The sequence below is a fragment of the Lithobates pipiens genome, unplaced genomic scaffold (assembly GCF_037356315.1).
Source record: "Lithobates pipiens isolate NorthernLeopardFrog02 unplaced genomic scaffold, aLitPip1_a1.2 Scaffold_3, whole genome shotgun sequence".
Classification (NCBI taxonomy): Eukaryota; Metazoa; Chordata; class Amphibia; order Anura; family Ranidae; genus Lithobates; species Lithobates pipiens.
In genome coordinates, this window is record NW_027507790.1 from 188,041,255 (window position 1) to 188,060,015 (window position 18,761).

Genomic DNA, 18,761 nt, shown 5'->3' on the forward strand with positions numbered 1-18,761 from the left:
TAAAGGGAGGGGGAGGTGCTACAAAAGTTAATAGCTGCAGGGGATGATCTGATGGAGGTGACTCGGATACAATTCTTAGGTGGAGGTGGGGTGGGCTTCGCTGAATAAGTGAGTTTTCATGACTCGCTTAAAGGCGGACAGTGTAGGAGCTGACAAACTGGTGCAGGGAGTTCCAGAGGGTGGGAGAGGCTCTGGAGAAGTCCTGGAGGCGAGCATAGGAGGAGGTAACAAGGGAGTTTTTGAGGGCAGGAGGTCCTGGGAGGACGATTTTGGTGATATCTGCAGATGAGGTTGGTGATGTAGGTGGAGGCGATGTTGTGGATGGACTTACATGTTGTGGTTAGTACTTTGAATTTGTTATGGTGGGGTAGGGGAAGCCAGTGGAGAGATTGGCAGAGAGGGGCAGCAGTCACAGATCAGTTATTATGGTGTATTAGTCTAGCAGCAGCATTCATAATGGACAGAAGGGGCAATATGTTGGTATCAGCAGATGACAATTGTGCTCCGATGGCCAGATAAAAGCAATCAAAGGTCCGGGCTGCAGTTTGGAGACCGCTGATCCAGACATTACAATTTGGTCCTTGTCAAAGTCCATCAAATCCTCACGCTTGCCCATTTATTTTTGCTTTTGACACATCAACTTCACTTGCTGCCTAATATATAGAGAGATAATCAATTATTCAGTTTACTGGGAGCAGTTATACAAGTAGGACTGATCAGTGTATGTGTGTCTCCAACCACCTGCACACAGCCTGATCCCAGACCCCCCCTCCCAGGGTCGCTGTGTGATTGGCTGAGACCCTCAATGACAGCTCACCTTAGCAGAGCCTGCCTCCCTACGTGGCTGCGTGCTCTATTCCAGACACTGGCTAATAATAGAACCCTATGAAGTAATATTGCCATTGATGTTGTTGGGCGTTTGATTGGATAAGTATATAAACAGTAGGGGGCTGGATGGATAGATCGCATTAGTATTCCCATCCTATCAATGTGCTGTGATGCTAAAGCACGTCAGTCTGCCAGATTCCCAACCTTCTCCTCCACTGGCACCCAGAAGCATCTCCCAGGATCTTGGAGGAGAGGAGAGGAAGAGGAGCCCCGATCCTCATCCATAGAGGAGGAGAAGAGCCCCATCCATAGAGGAAGAGAGGAACCCCATCCATAGAGGAAGAGAGGAACCCCATCCATAGAGTAGAAGAGGAGCCCCTACCCATAGAGGAAGAGAGGAGCCCCTACCCATAGAGGAAGAGAGGAACCCCTACCCATAGAGGAACCCCGTCCATAGAGGAGCCCCATTCATAGAGGGGGAGAGGAGCCCCGTTCATAGAGGAACCCCAGCCAGAGGAGGAGAGGCGCCCCATCCATAGAGGAGCCCCAGCCAAAGGAGGAGAGGAGCCCCGTCCATAGAGGAGCCCCGATCCCATAGAGGAGGAGAGGAGCCCCATCCATAGAGGAGGAGAGGAGCCCCGATCCCATAGAGGAGGCCGAGCAGCATGCTGATCAGGGACCGATGAGCCGCTGGTCCTGGATGGCACCTCTCCCCTGTCCTGGCCATCAGCAGATCGCTGTGTGTGCTGCCATCGGGGATGGAAGGATGGCACTGCAGGGCTAAGATCGGAGCCATGGTTCACCTGTACCTGCTGCTATAGAGGAGCCCCCCTGTATCCATCCATCCCTGTGTCTGTCCGTAGCCCCCCTCCCGGATCCGGAGTGACAGTGGCTGTGCGGACCTCTCCGCTCCCTCCCATCCATCGCCTTGGCGTTGCTTGCTGGATGTGTATGCATGACTTCTGCACCGAATGGGCGCATTAATCGCCCCAGGTCCCAGGGATCCATCTTCCAGATCGGCGGCAAATCTCTCCCCAGGGACCTTGATCGCAGGGGGAGCTCGGAGAGCACCCTCAAATCCCAGAGAGCCCTGGACCACTGCAAGATGGTGGGTAGATGGACAGCACCCCAAACCTCCCCTACATGGCTTTGCTCTAGTACCACTCCCAGCACCCCCCCCCCCCATCACGCCGGCTCCCCCCCCCCCAACATCCCCCCCATCACACGGGCTTCCACCCCAAATCACACCGGCTTCTCCATTCTCATCACATGCACTACATTTAAAAGTCCAGGGTGGACTGATAGCGCTCACATAGGTGGTAGTGTAGTATGTATGGGCATGCATAGGGATCACTCTTCTGAAGCTAATGTCCTTATCTGAATCTCAACTCAAAGGTGGCCTTGTTGTATTATGGGCCCTGGGGCTGTTCTTAATTTATGGGGTATCCATTGGTGTAAGGGGAGCATGTGTAAGGGTCGGCGCACAATTGGATCGAGATTAAGGAACAGTGAACAGTGGGGTCATGCATGAATGTTGGCATACAATGCTAAAGGGTCAGGGTATAGTGGAGTCTTACATGAGGGTCAGAGCATAATGGGATCATACATAAGGGTTGGCATGCAATGGGGTCATGCTTAAGGGTCAGGGTATAGTGGAGTCTTGCATGAGGGTCATAGTATAATGGGAACATCGATAAGGGTCAGCATACAATGGGTATGGTACAGGGGCTTGCATATAAATTGTATAAGATCTTTGATTATCTTAAAGGAAACTTAGGGCCCCTGGCTGGTTTTAATTCATGTCTTCCCTGCCAATATATTGGGATCATGCATAAGGGTCGATATATAATGGAATCATGCATAAGGTTTAGCTTCTGATGGGATCATGCATAAGGTTTGGCATACAATAAGATCATGCATGAGGGTTGTCATTCAATGGGGTCATGCATGAGGGTTGTCATACAATGGGGTCATACATGAGGGTTGGCATACAATGGGATCATGCATGAGGGTTGGCATGCAATGGGGTCATGCTTAAGGGTCAGGGTATAGTGGAGTCTTGCATGTGAGTCATAGTATATTAGGAACATCGATAAGGGTCAGCATACAATGGGTATGGTACAAGGGCTTGCATATAAATTGTATATGATCTTTGATTATATTAAAGGAAACTCAGGGTCCCAGGCTGGTTTTAATTCATGGTTTCACCCTGCAAGTATATTGGAATCATGCATAAGGGTCAGCGTATGATGGGATCACACATAAGGTTCATCTTCTGATGGGATCATGCATGAGGGTTGGCATACAATGGGGTTATGCATGAGGGTTTGCATGCAATTGGATCATGCTTAAGGGTCAGGGTACAGTGGGGTCTTGCATGTGGGTCAGAGTACAATGGGAATGGTACAGGTGCTTGCATATAAATTGTATATGATGTTTGATTATCTTAAAGGAAACTTAGGGCTGCAGACTGGTTTTAATTCATGGCTCCCTCCTGCCAGTATATTGGGGTCATGCATAAGGGTCAGCGTATGATGGGATCACGCATAAGGGTTGGTATATAATGAGATTATTCACAAGGGTTGGCATACAATGGGATCATGAATAAGGGTTGATATGCAGTGGGTTCATGCTTAGGGGTCAGGCTACAGTGGGGACTTGCATGAGGGCAAGAGTACAATGGGAACATAAATAAGGGTTGGCATACAATGGGTATGGTACAGGGTCTTGCATATGAATTGAATATGATCTTTGAATATCTTAAAGGAAACTCAGGGCCCCAGGCTGATTTTAATTCATGGCTCCCCCCTGCCGGGATCATGCATAAGGGTTGGTGTATGATGGGATCATGTATAAGGTTCAGCATACGATGGGATCATGCATAAGGGTTGGCATACGATGGGATCATGAATATGGATTGGCATACAATGGGATCATGCATAAGGGTTGACATACAATGGGTTCATGTATAAGGATCAATTCAGCATACAATAAGGTCATGGTAAAGGGTTGGCATACAATGAGGTCATGCATAAGGATCAGCATACAATAGGATCACGCATAAGAGTCGACATTCAATGTGTATAGTACAGGGGCTTGCATATGAATTGTGTATGATCTTTGATTATCTTTAAGGAAACTGTGGGGCCCAGGTCAGTGTACCAGGAGAGTATGCCTAAGGGTTGGCGTACAATAGGTTCATGCTTAAGGGTCGGCGTACAGTGGGATCATGCTTAGGAGTGGCATACAGTGGGATCATGCTTAAAGGTTGGCATACAATGGGATCACGCTTAAGGTTCATTGTACGATGGGATCATGCTTGAAGGTTGGCATACAATGGGAATCACGCTTAAGGTTCATTGTATGATGGGATCATGCTTGAGGGTTGGCATACAATGGGATCATGCATAACGGTTGGTGTACGATGGGATCATGCTTAAGAGTTGGCATGCAATTATTTCATGCATAACAGGGTGGTGTACGATGGGATCATGCTTAAGGGTTGGCATACAATGGGATCATGCACAACAGGTGGTGTACGATGGGATCATGCATAACGGTTGGTGTACTATGGGATCGCGCATAAGGGTTGGCCTACAATGGGATCACGCATCAGTGAAATGGATCTTCTGCAGAGGTATACTCTGCCATTTACTTTTATGATAATGTCAGATAATATAAAAGCAATGCTTCCAGGTGGGAAGGGCTTACATACCACTTGTGTATGATCTTTGATTCGGCCTAAAGGAAACTGAAGGCCCTAGGCTGTTTTTAATTGATGATCCCCACTCATGACACCATGTATAAGAGTGTTTTTTGCTTATAATATATATGCTTGTAAAGAGATTTTGAAGACTTTGGAACCCCGCTTTTGAAGAGGATCTTATGCAGTGATATACTCTTTGCAAATTACTCTTATGATGGTGCCAGTTAATATACAAGCAATACTTGCAGTTACAGGGAGTTTGCATACCGATTGTGTATGACCCTGAAGAAAACCTTTAATTAGAGGAACGTAGAGGCAGCAATTGTTGGCCACCTTCTGAAAAAAACTTGCAAAACTAGCACTGACTTACTATATATAGTACAGAAGTGCAGAATATTTTGAGCGTTTGAAGCATCTGCCTATTTTTGCCCTTATGATAATTAATCCACCATGGCCCCAGATCTTCTTTATAGATGTCACAATGACTGGGGTACCGCACATTCTTAGGCAGAGTCCAGATTTCTTTGCACCTACACAAGGCTTCTTTTCAAACACTATAGTACAGCTGGAGGATCCAGGGATGCCAATTTCCTTCTAACACCGCCCCATTGCTGCTAACAGGCTGCAGTATAACCACATCACACATTTCCACTTGCTGCCTAGGCTAAATAAGTAATGGCAAGCCGGTACCTCCATGCTGCCTCCTGAACCTGGCTTTCTCCTGCTATGGACACCTGCAGGTATTAAATGGGTGAAGGCACTGGTGTGTAATGGAATCATGACATTACACCATTCCCCGTTTTCAGCACTGACAAATGTGTCTTGCAGAACTTGCAGCTGGGCGTCAGGCTAGTGTTATTATTGCAGATAGAGGCAGCGAGTTCAGACGGTTACAGCTGCACGAGGGTTAACCCATCAACTGCATTCACGAGAGTCTAGGGCGCTGGGTTTTGCCTGCTACTATTGTTAGGTAACCCTTTCTTATCTGGACTGATTTATTTATTTAATTATCAAAGGCATTTGTATAGCGCTGACATTTTACTTAGCACTTTACATACTATTTATTCACATCAGTCTCTTCCCTAAAGGAGCTTACAATCTAGTGCCTATATCTTACATGTATGCACGTATTAGGGCCCGTTTAGATAGGAGCAAATTAGCCTATCAACATGTCATTTAGCGTGGGAGGAAACTAGAGTAAATCTGAACATGCAAACTCCATGCACTTATTTAAACCAATGACCATAGTGCTACATTTTTTTGTAATTTGTTAATCAGACTTACAAGTAGCTCCTAAAATATGAAACACTGGTACTGAGGATAAATGCACACAGTGGAATACGTGTGATGGTCTTTTCGAAATTCTTCATAACGCCAACAGACGCTCCAAACTTATAGGTATATGTACAGTGCCTTGCAAAAGTATTCACCCCCTTGGCTTTTTACCTATTTTGTTACATTACAGCCTTTAGTTCAATGTCTGAATTATATAAAATGGATCAGAATACAATAGTCTAAGTTGGTGAAGTAAAATTAGAAAAATATATACATAAAAATATTTTTCAGAACTAAAAAAACTGATAATTGGCATGTGCGTATTTGTTTACCCCCTTTGTTATGAAACCCATAAAAAGCTTTGGTGCAACCAATTACATTCAGAAGTCACATAATTAGTGAAATGATGTCCACCTGTGTCACATGATCTGTCATTACATATACACACCTTTTTGAAAGGCCCCAGAAGCTGCAACACCTAAGCAAGAGGCAAACAAGTAAGGGACAATGTTGTTGAGAAGTACAAGTCACGGTTAGGTTATAAAAAATATCCAAATCTTTGATAATCCCTAGGAGCACCATCAAATCTATCATAACCAAATGGAAAGAACATGGCACAACAGCAAACCTGCCAAGAGATGGCCACACACCAAAACTCACGGACCGGGCAAGGAGGGCATTAATGAGAGAGGCAGCACAGAGACCTAAGGTAACCCTGGAGGAGCTGCAGAGTTCCACAGCAGAGACTGGAGTATCTGTACATAGGAAGACAATAAGCCGTACTCTCCATAGAGTCGTCTTTATGGCATAGTGGCCACAAGAAAGCCATTACTTTCAGCAAAAAACAAAATGGCATGTTTTGAGTTTGTGAAAAGGCATGTGGGAGACTCCCAAAATGTATGGAGGAAGGTGCTCTGGTCTGATGAGACTAAAATGTAACTTTTTGGCCATAAAAAGAAATGCTATGTCTGGTGCAAACCCAACACATCACATCACCCAAAGAACACCATGTTTTTCAGCAGTCGGGACTGGGAAACTGGTCAGATTTGAGGGAAAGATGGATGGTGCTAAATACAGGTATATTCTTGAGCAAAACCTGCCCCACTCTGTGTGTGATTTGAGGCTATGATGGAGGTTCACCTTCCAGCAGGACAATGACCCCAAACACACTGCTAAAGCAACACTTGAGTGGTTTAAAGAGAAACATGTAAATGTGTTGGAATGGCCTAATCAAAGCCCAGACCTCAATCCAATAGAAAATCTGTGGTCAGACTTAAAGATTGCTGTTCACAAGCGCAAAACATCCAACTTGAAGGAGCTGGAGTAGTTTTGAAAGGAGGAATGGGCAAAAATCCCAGTGGTAAGATGTAGCAAGCTCATAGAGACTTATCCAAAGCGACTTGGAGCTGTGATAGCTGCAAAATGAGGCTCATATGAGGTGAATAGTTATGCACATCAACTTTTTCTGTTATTTTGTCCTATTTGTTGTTTTTTTCACAATAAAAAGAAAAAAACTTCAAAGTTGTGGGCATGTTCTGTAAATTAAATGATGCAAATCCTCAAACAATCCATGTTAATTCCAGATTGTGAGGCAACAAAACAGGAAAAATGCCAAGGGGGTGAATACATTTGCAAGGCACTGTAAGCTGTTACACAAACAGCCAAGATGTATAATTTTGCCTGTGTGTGTAATGGGTACATGGATTTTATATATTCGATCTTTCTTTAGCTACACATACAATATACATTACAATCCTACTGTAGAATTATTTACATTTAGACCCCTTTCACACCACACCACTGATAGCGTCGGCGGTAAAATGCAGCTATTTTTAGCGGCGTTTTACCGCCGGATTTGCGGTGCATTTCGGCCGCTAGCGTGCCGCTTTTACCCCCGCTAGCGGCCGCGAAAGGGTTAAAACCGCCGGCAATATGCCGCAATAGTGGCGTTTTGCCGGCGGCATTACAGCGCTGCCCCATTGATTTCAATGGGGAGCAGCGGTGGAGGAGCGGTAAACACACCGCTCCTTCACCGCTCCAAAGAAGCTGCTGGCAGGACTTTTTTCTGACGTCCTGCCAGCGCACCGCTGTAGTGTGAAAGCCCTCGGGGCTTTCACACTGCACACAATGGTGCAGCTTCTTTAGGGCGGATTGCAGGCGCTATTTCTAACGCTATAGCGCCTGCAAAATGCCCTGGTGTGAAAGGGGTCTTAAGTTGAACTGTACAAATATCTCAGTGTGTGTGTTGGCACATGCATGGTGCAATAGATCAGCCTTTATTGTTGTTCAGTGGGAGGCCTGCCCCTTGTTGCTGGTCAGTGGGAGGAATGCCCCTTATTGGTGTTCAGTGGGAGGAATGCCCCTTGTTGCTGGTCAGTGGGAGGAATGCCCCTTGTTGCTGTTCAGTGGGAGGAATGCCCCTTGTTGCTGTTCAGTGGGAGGAATGCCCCTTGTTGCTGGTCAGTGGGAGGAATGCCCCTTATTGGTGTTCAGTGGGAGGAATGCCCCTTGTTGGTATTCAGTGGGATGAATGCCTCTTGATGGTGGTCAGTAGGAGAAATGCCCTTATTGATGTTCAGTGGGAGGAATGCCCCTTGTTGGTGTTCAGTGGGAGGAATGTCCCTTGTTGGTGTTCAGTGGGTGGAATGCCCCTTGTTGGTGTTCAGTGGGAGGAATGTCCCTTTTTGGTGGCCATTAAGAGGAATGTCCCTTGTTGACCAGTGGGAGGAATGCCCCTTGTTGGTGGTCAGTGGAAGGAATGCCCCTTCTTGGTGTTCAGTGGGAGGAATGCCCCTTGTTGCTGGTCAGTGGGAGGAATGCCCCTTGTTGCTGTTCAGTGGGAGGAATGCCCCTTGTTGCTGTTCAGTGGGAGGAATGCCCCTTGTTGCTGGTCAGTGGGAGGAATGCCCCTTATTGGTGTTCAGTGGGAGGAATGCCCCTTGTTGGTATTTAGTGGGATGAATGCCTCTTGATGGTGGTCAGTAGGAGAAATGCCCTTATTGATGTTCAGTGGGAGGAATGCCCCTTGTTGGTGTTCAGTGGGAGGAATGTCCCTTGTTGGTGTTCAGTGGGTGGAATGCCCCTTGTTGGTGTTCAGTGGGAGGAATGTCCCTTGTTGGTGTTCAGTGGGTGGAATGCCCCTTGTTGGTGTTCAGTGGGAGGAATGTCCCTTTTTGGTGGCCATTAAGAGCAATGTCCCTTGTTGACCAGTAGGAGGAATGCCCCTTGTTGGTGGTCAGTGGAAGGAATGCCCCTTCTTGGTGTTCAGTGGGAGCAATGCTTCCTCTACATTGATTTTCAGTGGGAGAAATGCTCCTCCTATACTAGGGGTCATTGACAAGGATGCCCTTTACATTGGTGTTCAGTGGGAAGAATGCTTCTTACATTGGTGGCCATTGGGAGGAATGGCCACCATACATTGGTGGTCAGTAGGAGGAATGGCCACCTTACATTTGTGGCCCCTGAGAAGAATGCTCATTACATTGGTGGTCAGTGGGAGAAATGCACCCTTCACGTCAGTCGTCAGTGGGAGGAAATCCCTTTCCATTGGTGGTCAGCAGGAGAAATACTCCCTGTATATTGATGGCCAGCTTAAATAATGCTTTTTACATTGGTGGTGAGTTGGAAGCACGGCCCTTATATTGGTCGGTGGGAAGATTACCACCCTTACAAGTGGCTAAATAGATCATTGGTGTCAGTGGTTACATATCTAAGAGGCAGATATTGCGCATTACCCAAGGAACCCCCAGCAACAAAATATGAATACAAGGGCAAGATGGTGGGGATCACAGATCAGATGGGGATAACAGAATACCTGCAGCAAACCTCATCAGCAAAGGGCTGGCTGATTGTTATGTATGTAGGACAATTTCCTGGCCTGCACCGTAGACACCTGGATGTTCTCACCTCTGCTGTCTAGCCTACAGATGGGAGGGTTGTCCTTATGTGCACTGTGCTGCAGCTCACAATTTCTTGCATTTAAAACAGCTTTGGTTGCTGTATTTGGTAAACAATTAATGAAGAATGATGATCAGTTCTTGAACCATAATTTGAACAGAAAATGCCATATTTTTATTTATTTTTTTGCATTTAATGTAATGCAGCATATTTTCACGTCTCTTAGAGGTCTTTGTAATCAAATGCAAACTGTGTTTAGTAATGTAGTGCTATATTATTAAAATTAAATATTATTTTAAAATATGTATGCAATTGTTCATTATCAGAAAGGGCTCAACTACACTGGACCGTTAAATCCCTAATTAACATGATATTAACCCCTTGTTGACTGTCTCTGTATTGCTGGTTGCATACTGGTTGCTGCGTGTTGGAGATGTGAACGTGGTGACCAAGAGGTTAATCCTGTGCTATTAAGCCATTAAAATGATCCCAAATGGATTTGATCCCCATGAGCTTGGTTGCATATGATGTTTTTCATTACTTAATAGTATAAGATTAACCCTTGTTGAAAGCTACCTAATTGGTTTGATTTTTAAGCGGCTCTCCGCAGGAGTTAATGTCATGATAGTAAGTAGTCACAAAGGTCATGTGTATTAGAGCTCTGATGATAAAAGGGTTGAGAGAAATGCTGTTTTCTGACAGTGTTGATGTATTTTTCCAGCTTGTCCAGGATTTCAACACCCAGGTGGCTTTGTACCGTGAATTAGTCATTTCCATCGGGGATGTGTCAGTAAGCTGTCCCTCCCTACGGGCAGAAATGCAGAAAACTCGAACCAAAGGTTGTGAGATGGCTCTGCAAGCACACCAAAAACTCTCAGCAATCTCCGGGTAGGAAACACTGCTCCCTTCATTCATAATCAAGCAGCTAATTCATGATGTTCATTATGTCTGTGAAAAAAAAAAAGCGTTGCTCAGAGGTCTTTGCAAGGACACAGAGCTGTAACTGTCTACTTGTCTTTGTATTGTTCCTTTTACATATGTTTATGTGCCGGAAGCACACACATCCCATGAGGTGTTAGTGATATTATTTCCTTGAGAATTGCTATGCTAATATAATTATGGATAGCACCAAGATTTTAGAAAGGTCTTGCTTTACTTAAACAAGTTGTCCTCAGAATTTCAAGACATACCATCCAAAAGCTTGTATCAGTTTTAGATGAGTTGGACTAGAGGCATGGTTTGTCTAATCTAAGATTTTGTGTGATGGTGTTCACAAAGGATACATTCATCTTGTGGGCTGAAGAGTCATATTATAGTGGTATTGTACCATACTTCAAATGGGCTATCTCACATGACTGGAGATCTTTGTAGCAGCATTGTTCCATGAGCATCAAAAAATGTGCAGTCATCAAGTATTCAAGCGTTAAGTCTCCGCTGTTTCATTATTGTAAACAACTGTCAGTCTCCGGGCCATTTAGGATTTTGCTACTGTGTGGGCTTTGTGGCCTGTGTGGGCTTTCTACATACAAAGGCTAGGGTCTAAACACTGTTCAGTCAATGTGCATAGAAGGAGCCAGTAAAATTGCTTGGTAAATATTGGGCAGGAAGAGCTTGTGAATAAGCAGGTGTTATGCCACGTACACACGACCAGACTTTTTGACAGCAAAGGTCCGGCGGAACGAGTCCGTCTGACAATTCGATCTTGTGTGGGCTCCATCGGACCTTTGCTTGCCAAAAATCCGGCGGACTTTAGAAATAGAACATGTTTTAAATTTTTCCACAGGAACCCGGCCGAGAAATCCGTTCGTGTGTATGCTAGTCCGACGGAGAAAAACCGACACTAGGGCAGCTATTGGCTACTGGCTATGAACTTCCTTATTCTAGTCAACGTACATCATCACGTTCGAATCCGTCGGACTTTGGTGTGATTGTGTGTGGCCAAGTCCGTTCATTCGGAAAGTCCGTTGGAACTCTGCCGAAAGTCCATTGGAAATACCGTCGGGCCTAGTCCCTCGAAAAGTCTGGTCGTGTGTAAGTGGCATAATACTCCTTGAGGTGGGCCAACCTGCAAAGAAACTTTTACATTTAACAAGTTTATGATCCACTTGAATAAAAACCTCCAAGTTAAGTGGCATGTGTTAATGTAAACCCCACCAAGTCAGAAGGAGGTCAATTGCAGGTCAAAAGCATCTGACAATTCTGAATAAACTCAGAAGCATCTCAAGGATGACATTAAGTCCCCTTTCACACAGGCTGGATCTGGTTTTCTCAGCAGGGGGATCTGTCCACTGATCCCCTGCTGCGGATGACAGGTCCGTGTCCACTTCACTTTTGCAGAGCAAAAAGTAAACAGACCAGAAGCCAATGTAGAGGGTACTCGAACAGTTCACCTCCTAGTACAGGAGTTGCATATGGAGAACCAACCACTGGGTATAGAAAAATAGAAAAAAATAACCTTATTTAAAAAATTCACCAATTAGCAAATCGATTCAGTGATCCCAAGGATTGTGGTGTGGAGTCCAAGGTATCTTCATGGTGCATTTACCTAATGCGAGGCTTGCACAGTGTTGGACCTTAGACCCCCTGCCTTGTCCCCAGGCCCGGCATTAGGGAGTTACTATTGGAGATTATATGCATAACGTGTGTGTCTGTGTTATTATGGGCCCTGTTGTGTTGTATGTGTGTGACAACATTGTCCACTGTTTTTAATTATCAGTGCTTGGATGTATGGACCGGCTGGCCCAATATTTTTGCTAATTTTTGAATTTTTTCAATAAAGTAATTTTTTCTATTCTTCTGTACCCTGTGGTTGGTTCACCCATATGCAATTCTTGTACTGGGAGGTAACTTGTTTGGGTCCCCTCTATATTGGCTTCTGGATTGTTATTTAGTTGCGGAGGTACCCCGACCAAAAGGACATATCGGCTTATTAATAATCAATAATAGAGCTCAAGAATTTGGGTCATGGCCCCCATCTTAGTTTTTATGTTAGTCAGCATGTAAACAGACCGGCTGTCCATTTACTCCCAAATGCCCTCCAATTTGCCCCAACCAGACAGAGGGCAAAGGATCCCCTTCCTTTTATTTTTATCGGATTGGAGGTAGGCAGGTGTAAATGGACACAAGTCCGTTTACATCTGCTGCTCCATAAAGGAAAATGGGGGGTCTGATCGAGTCTGCCTAAAAAACAGGCAGGCTGACCCAATTCAACCACTCGTGTGAAAGGAATCTTAGACAAGCCCGATTTCGGTTGGCACAGGCCTTTAATTGTAATGCAGGGGCCATTACTAGGACAGTATTTTCTATGTGAAGATGCTTGTTGTCATAAAGGGGGGAGGGATGTTAGGTGTGATAAATGTTCTAATAATCAATGAGTTTTTAACCATTCTCCACCAATATGAACTGGAAATTTTCACTTTTGTCTTGCTCTAATGGTTTTACCTAATTGGGTAAATGACAGCATCTTAAAGTAACCCTGTCACTATGTTAAAGATATTTAAAAAAGCACTATAAAAAAAAAAAAGAAGCTCTATGCTTTCCCTTACCTTGGGGGTAAAATAAAATGCATAATGAGAACATTATATTCTGATGCCCTGTGTGCATATTTGTCATGTGTCTCACTTAGGACCTGTGCACAATGATGCACTTTTGATACGTTCCCATTGACTTACAATGGAATGTGCCTTTTTGGTGTGCTTTTGCAAAAACTGCACCAAAAAGGCGCCTTTAATTGTAAGTCAATGCATGCAAGACTTTCCCAAAGCACAACACGCCTGCAGTGTGAACAGTTACATAGGATTTAATAAGGAATAGTTTTCATCATCCTGGAAAAAAGCAACAAAAGCGCACCAGTGTGAAATGGGCCTCAATGTAGACAGTCCAGCAGAATGCCCTGCTAGGCAGAGGACTACATTCCAGTTACTGTCATTTTTCCTATTGAAGTAAAGTGCCCTACCAATTTTCTGAGAAAGTTGCCTATTATGATTGAGTCTGGTCATATTCATAGTAGGCATTCCAGTAAACTAGCTCAACGTCCATATCTGCCTGCCCATAGTAAGGGTGAGGCCAAATCATCTCAAAAGTAATATTTAATTTTCAGTGAACACAGTTGATTCACCAACCTGTTTCTTATATAACGTATTTGTATTTAAGAAGAGGTAGTTATATCTAAACTATACCCTTAAACAAAGTCCCAAAGCAGTTGCTGCTGATCACTCAGTTCTTGATTCTCAGTGAGCAGTTGAGCAGAGCACTTGCTGTCTGCTCTGCCCCTTCAGTGCTCACTGGAGTGCTGGGCTGTGGAGGGGACATGTTCTCAGCTGCTCACTGAGAGACTGAGCCAGCTGCCGGCCAGACACCTTGGTGGATACCGACATTAAATTCAGGATCTCTCCAGAGTCTGGACCAGCTGAATTATGTCAGCTGATTATGGGTCACAGGAGTTCACTCCTGTCCTTCCAAGGAGAAGTAGGCTCAAAAGAATTTTGGCCCTACTTCTCCTTTAAATTCAAAATGCCAGCATGTCTATGCAACTTCTCTTCCTCCTCTGCACTCACTGCAAGCCAGCTTGTAGGCCGGTGCAATTTGTCCTCCATCCATTAGGTGGCGTTATGCCACTGTACAGATGGAGTAGAGGCTTAGATTAAGATTTTTCCTCTGCAGACTCCATAGGTGTCTCAGGAAATCAGCTGTCTGATTGGACACTGCGACTCCTGGTAACCTCCAGCGGCCATCTTAGGTGGGGCAGCCTTTGAACAAGGAGGGCCCTGCTAGGTTTGGCACACTTTTGGCAAGTGGATAGGTTAGGGAGAAGACCCCACTTGTTAGGGTGAGACTGAGCATAGGGAAAGGTTCCTGTTCAAGCAGGGACAGGGTAGGGACATAGCTGATTCTCTTTCTGTCTTTTGTTCAGCCTAGAAGAACCTAATTTTGTGTTTCCAGTCAGCCACCCCTCCAGCAGGTGCCATCCTTAGTAAAGCAAGCCTTGCCTGGTACAGTGCCCTGTTACTAATGCTCTACGAGATACTGCTGTGTTACTGTGTCATTGTTGAGTGACTTGCTGTTATAAATCATTGCCTCACTGTATGCCATATGCTGCCACCTGTTCCATTAAAGAGGAACTGCAATCTGCTCACATAATTTGTAATAAAAAGATCTTTCCCTTTCAGAAGCTTCCCTCCAACCACTTTGCATATTATTTTATATATAGTATGATTCTGTATTTGCCAAATATGCTGCAGAAATCTCCTTCCACTGAGTCTGGCTGCAGCTATTTTAACCGTGGGCAGCTGAAGCTGCTGCCTGTTCACTTCCTGGTTTTACACAGACACACATCCAGCTCTGCAGCTTTCATTGACCCTCTTTTGACTCATCCCCCCTCCCTTTCTGGCCAACTCTCACAAGAATGAGTTAGAGAGCTGTGCATGATGTCATATGCCTAGGATTTTTACTAGACAAGAAACATGAAGTAGGTTGTATAAGGTATTTACTGGCATAAAAAAATGTTTTATTATCCAAAGTTCAAACAACAAGATTTAATAGATGGAAAGATGAAACAAATGATTGAAGGTCCGCTTTAAAGAAGAACAAAAAATTTAAAGTCAGCAGCTGCAAATACTGTAGCTGCGCACTTTTAATAAAAGGACACATACTGGTCCAGGGATCCAGTGCCAAATGCACCTAGGTCGGTTCTTCACCAGTCTTCGTGTCCCCGATGCCAGCATCTTTAGTGTGACTCTCTTTGTGAATGGTCCTACAGCCTTCTGGGACCTGTTACATATCCCAAGAGGCTGCGGGGAAAAGAACGAGGTTGTGATTCAAGTGGGTGCCTATGAAAACTTGGTAGGCTCCCCCCCAAAAAATGTTATGTGTGTAAAGGGGGGGAGGCTGGAAAGCGGAACTTCACCTTTTAGGTGAAATTCCACTTTAATGACTGCACGTTTGCACTACAGAATACTAGTCCTTAAAAATGTCACTGTAATTTTGCTTATTGCTACTTATCTAAATACAAGAACTTTCACTTCAATTTGGTCTCTGTGTGAGCACTCCCTCTCCATCGGGTATCGCAGTCATTGGCCTTATCCACAAGCTCATATCACACAAATAAAACCTGGAATCCATTGTGTACCTTCAGCTGTGGCTCTTCTTTCTGTGCTACTAGAGGGTTAGCTCCCTTCTGTCATCTCCCCAGTAAGAATTCATGACTTTTATGTGGACACCTAAGTGTTCTGTTGGTCAGGTTTATCAGGGAAACTGAATTTATATGATTGAGGCAAATGTCATAGGTACAACATTTTTATGAAATAAACAATATGTTTTGTGTTATCTAATAAAATGCACAGTGCTATACATATTATACAAATAAATAAAAAACACGATTATGAAATGCATCAATAAATAGTATCAAAAAGTAAAAGATAAATAGTCGTTTAATTCTATAAATTCATGCATCAGTCCAAGTAGATATAATCCCAATAGAGTATTAAATACGTGTGTAAAAAATGAGACGCTCCACTCGTGTAATTCATACAAATAAGGAATCCAGTGATCAGTACACGAAAGTGCTTTACCAAGCGTTTAAAGTTGCCTCTTACCAGAAACAAAGACACTTTTGCAGGTCTAGTTGTGCCTTAGCTTTAAACCCTTAGGCCTCATGCACACGAGACGCAGATGAAACCTCTGTTAAAAAAAGCTGAAACGCGCGTTTAGAAACGCGCGTTTTGCCGCGTTTGCATGCCGCGTTTAGACGCGTTTAGACGCGTTTGCGTTTAGACGCGTTTGCGTTTAGACGCGTTTATAAAGATAACATCATGTAGACCCTCCCCAAGCTCTCAAAGCATTTTTTTTAACTATTTCTGTTATTTGGATCAGAGTGAGCAGCAGCAGCATAGAGAGCAGTTGTACACTTGCATTTGCCGTGTCACTTGCCACGGCACCTGCCACAAGTTGTGGATTGTCCACTTGCCACGTCACTTGCCACAAGTTGGGGATTGTCCACTTGCCACATCACCTGCCACGTCACCTGCCACAAATTGTGGATTGTCCACTTGCCATGTCACTTGCCACATCACCTGCCACGTCACTTGCCACGAGATGTGAATTGTCCACTTTCCACGTCATCTGCCATGCCACCTGCCACAAGCTGTGGATTGTCCACTTGCCACGTCACCAGTCACATCACCTGCCACAAGTTGTGGATTGTCCACTTGCCACGTCCCTTGCCACGTCCCCTGCCACGTCACCTGCCACAAGTTGTGGATTGTCCACTTGCCACGTCACCTGCCACAAGTTGTGGATTGTTCACTTGCCACGTCACCTGCCACGTCACCTGCCACAAGTTGTGGATTGTCCACTTGCCACGTCACTTGCCACAAGCTGTGGATTGTCCACTTGCCACATCACTTGCCACGTCACCTGCCACGTCACTTGCCACGTCACCTGCCACAAGTTTTGGATTGTCCACTTGCCACGTCACTTGCCACGTCAGCTGCCACGTCACTTGCCACGAGATGTGGATTGTCCACTTTCCACGTCATCTGCCATGCCACCTGCCACAAGCTGTGGATTGTCCACTTGCCACGTCACCAGCCACATCACCTGCCACAAGTTGTGGATTGTCCACTTGCCACGTGACTTGCCACATCACCTGCCACGTCACTTGCCACATCACCTGCCACAAGTTGTGGATTGTCTACTTGCCGCGTCACTTGCCACTTCACCTGCCACGTCACTTGCCACGTCACCTGCCACAAGTTGTGGATTGTTCACTTGCCACGTCACCTGCCACGTCACCTGCCACAAGTTGTGGATTGTCCACTTGCCACGTCACTTGCCACAAGCTGTGGATTGTCCACTTGCCACATCACTTGCCACGTCACCTGCCACGTCGCTTGCCACGTCACCTGCCACAAGTTTTGGATTGTCCACTTGCCACGTCACTTGCCACGTCAGCTGCCACGTCACTTGTCACATCACCTGCCACGTCACCTGCCACAAGTTGTGGATTGTCCACTTGCCACGTCACTTGCCACATCACTTGCCACATCACCTGCCACGTCACTTGCCACGAGATGTGGATTGTCCACTTGCCATGTCACTTGCCACGTCACTTGCCACGTCAGCTGCCACGTCACTTGCCACAAGATGTGGATTGTCCACTTGCCATGTCACTTGCCACGTCACCTGCCACGTCACTTGCCACGTCAGCTGCCACGTCACTTGCTACAAGATGTGGATTGTCCACTTGTCACATCACCTGCCACATCACTTGCCACATCACCTGCCACGTCACCTGCCACAAGTTGTGGATTGTCCACTTGCCACGTCACTTGCCACATCACCTGCCACGTCACTTGCCACAAGATGTGGATTGTCCACTTTCCACGTCACCTGCCATGCCATCTGCCACAAGTTGTGGATTGTCCACTTGCCACACCACTTTCCACGTCACCTGCCACGTCACCTGCCACAAGATGTGGATTGTCCACTTGCCACGTCACCAGCCACATCACCTGCCACAAGTTGTGGATTGTCCACTTGCCACGTCCCTTGCCACGTCCCCTGCCACGTCACCTGCCACAAGTGGATTGTCCACTTGCCACATCACTTGCCACATCACCTGCCACAAGTTGTGGATTGTCCACTTGCCACGTCACCTGACACAAGTTGTGGATTGTCCACTCGCCACGTCACTTGCCACATCCCCTGCCACAAGTGGATTGTCCACTTGCCACATCACTTGCCCCATCACCTGCCACAAGTTGTGGATTGTCCACTTGCCACGTCACCTGACACAAGTTGTGGATTGTCCACTCGCCACGTCACTTGCCACATCACCTGCCACAAGTGGATTGTCCACTTGCCACGTCACTTGCCACATCCCCTGCCACAAGTGGATTGTCCACTTGCCACGTCACTTGCCACGTCACCTGCCACAAGTTATGGATTGTCCACTTGCCACGTCACATGCCAGTCACCTGCCACAAGTTGTTGATTTTCCACTCGCCACGTCATCTGCCAAGTCACTTGCCGCGTCACCTGCCAGGTCACTTGCCAC

The 18,761-nt window shown here is 45.7% G+C and overlaps 1 protein-coding gene across 3 annotated transcripts in view; it reads left to right on the top strand.

Moving 5' to 3' along the window:
• The first annotated feature begins 876 nt into the window (after window positions 1–876).
• The window catches only part of RGS7BP (regulator of G protein signaling 7 binding protein), a 165,714-nt gene continuing 147,829 nt past the window's right edge, over window positions 877–18,761 (top strand). Inside the window, exons 1-2 of one of the 3 annotated variants that reach the window (XM_077462629.1) lie at window positions 877–1,936; window positions 10,428–10,594. In XM_077462629.1, coding sequence (XP_077318755.1) covers window positions 1,784–1,936; window positions 10,428–10,594 — 320 coding nt within the window. In that variant the 5' untranslated portion in view covers window positions 877–1,783. Of the gene's footprint in view, window positions 1,937–10,427; window positions 10,595–18,761 lie in introns of those variants that run through there. The other 2 variants (XM_077462627.1, XM_077462628.1) reach the window with 2 other exon arrangements.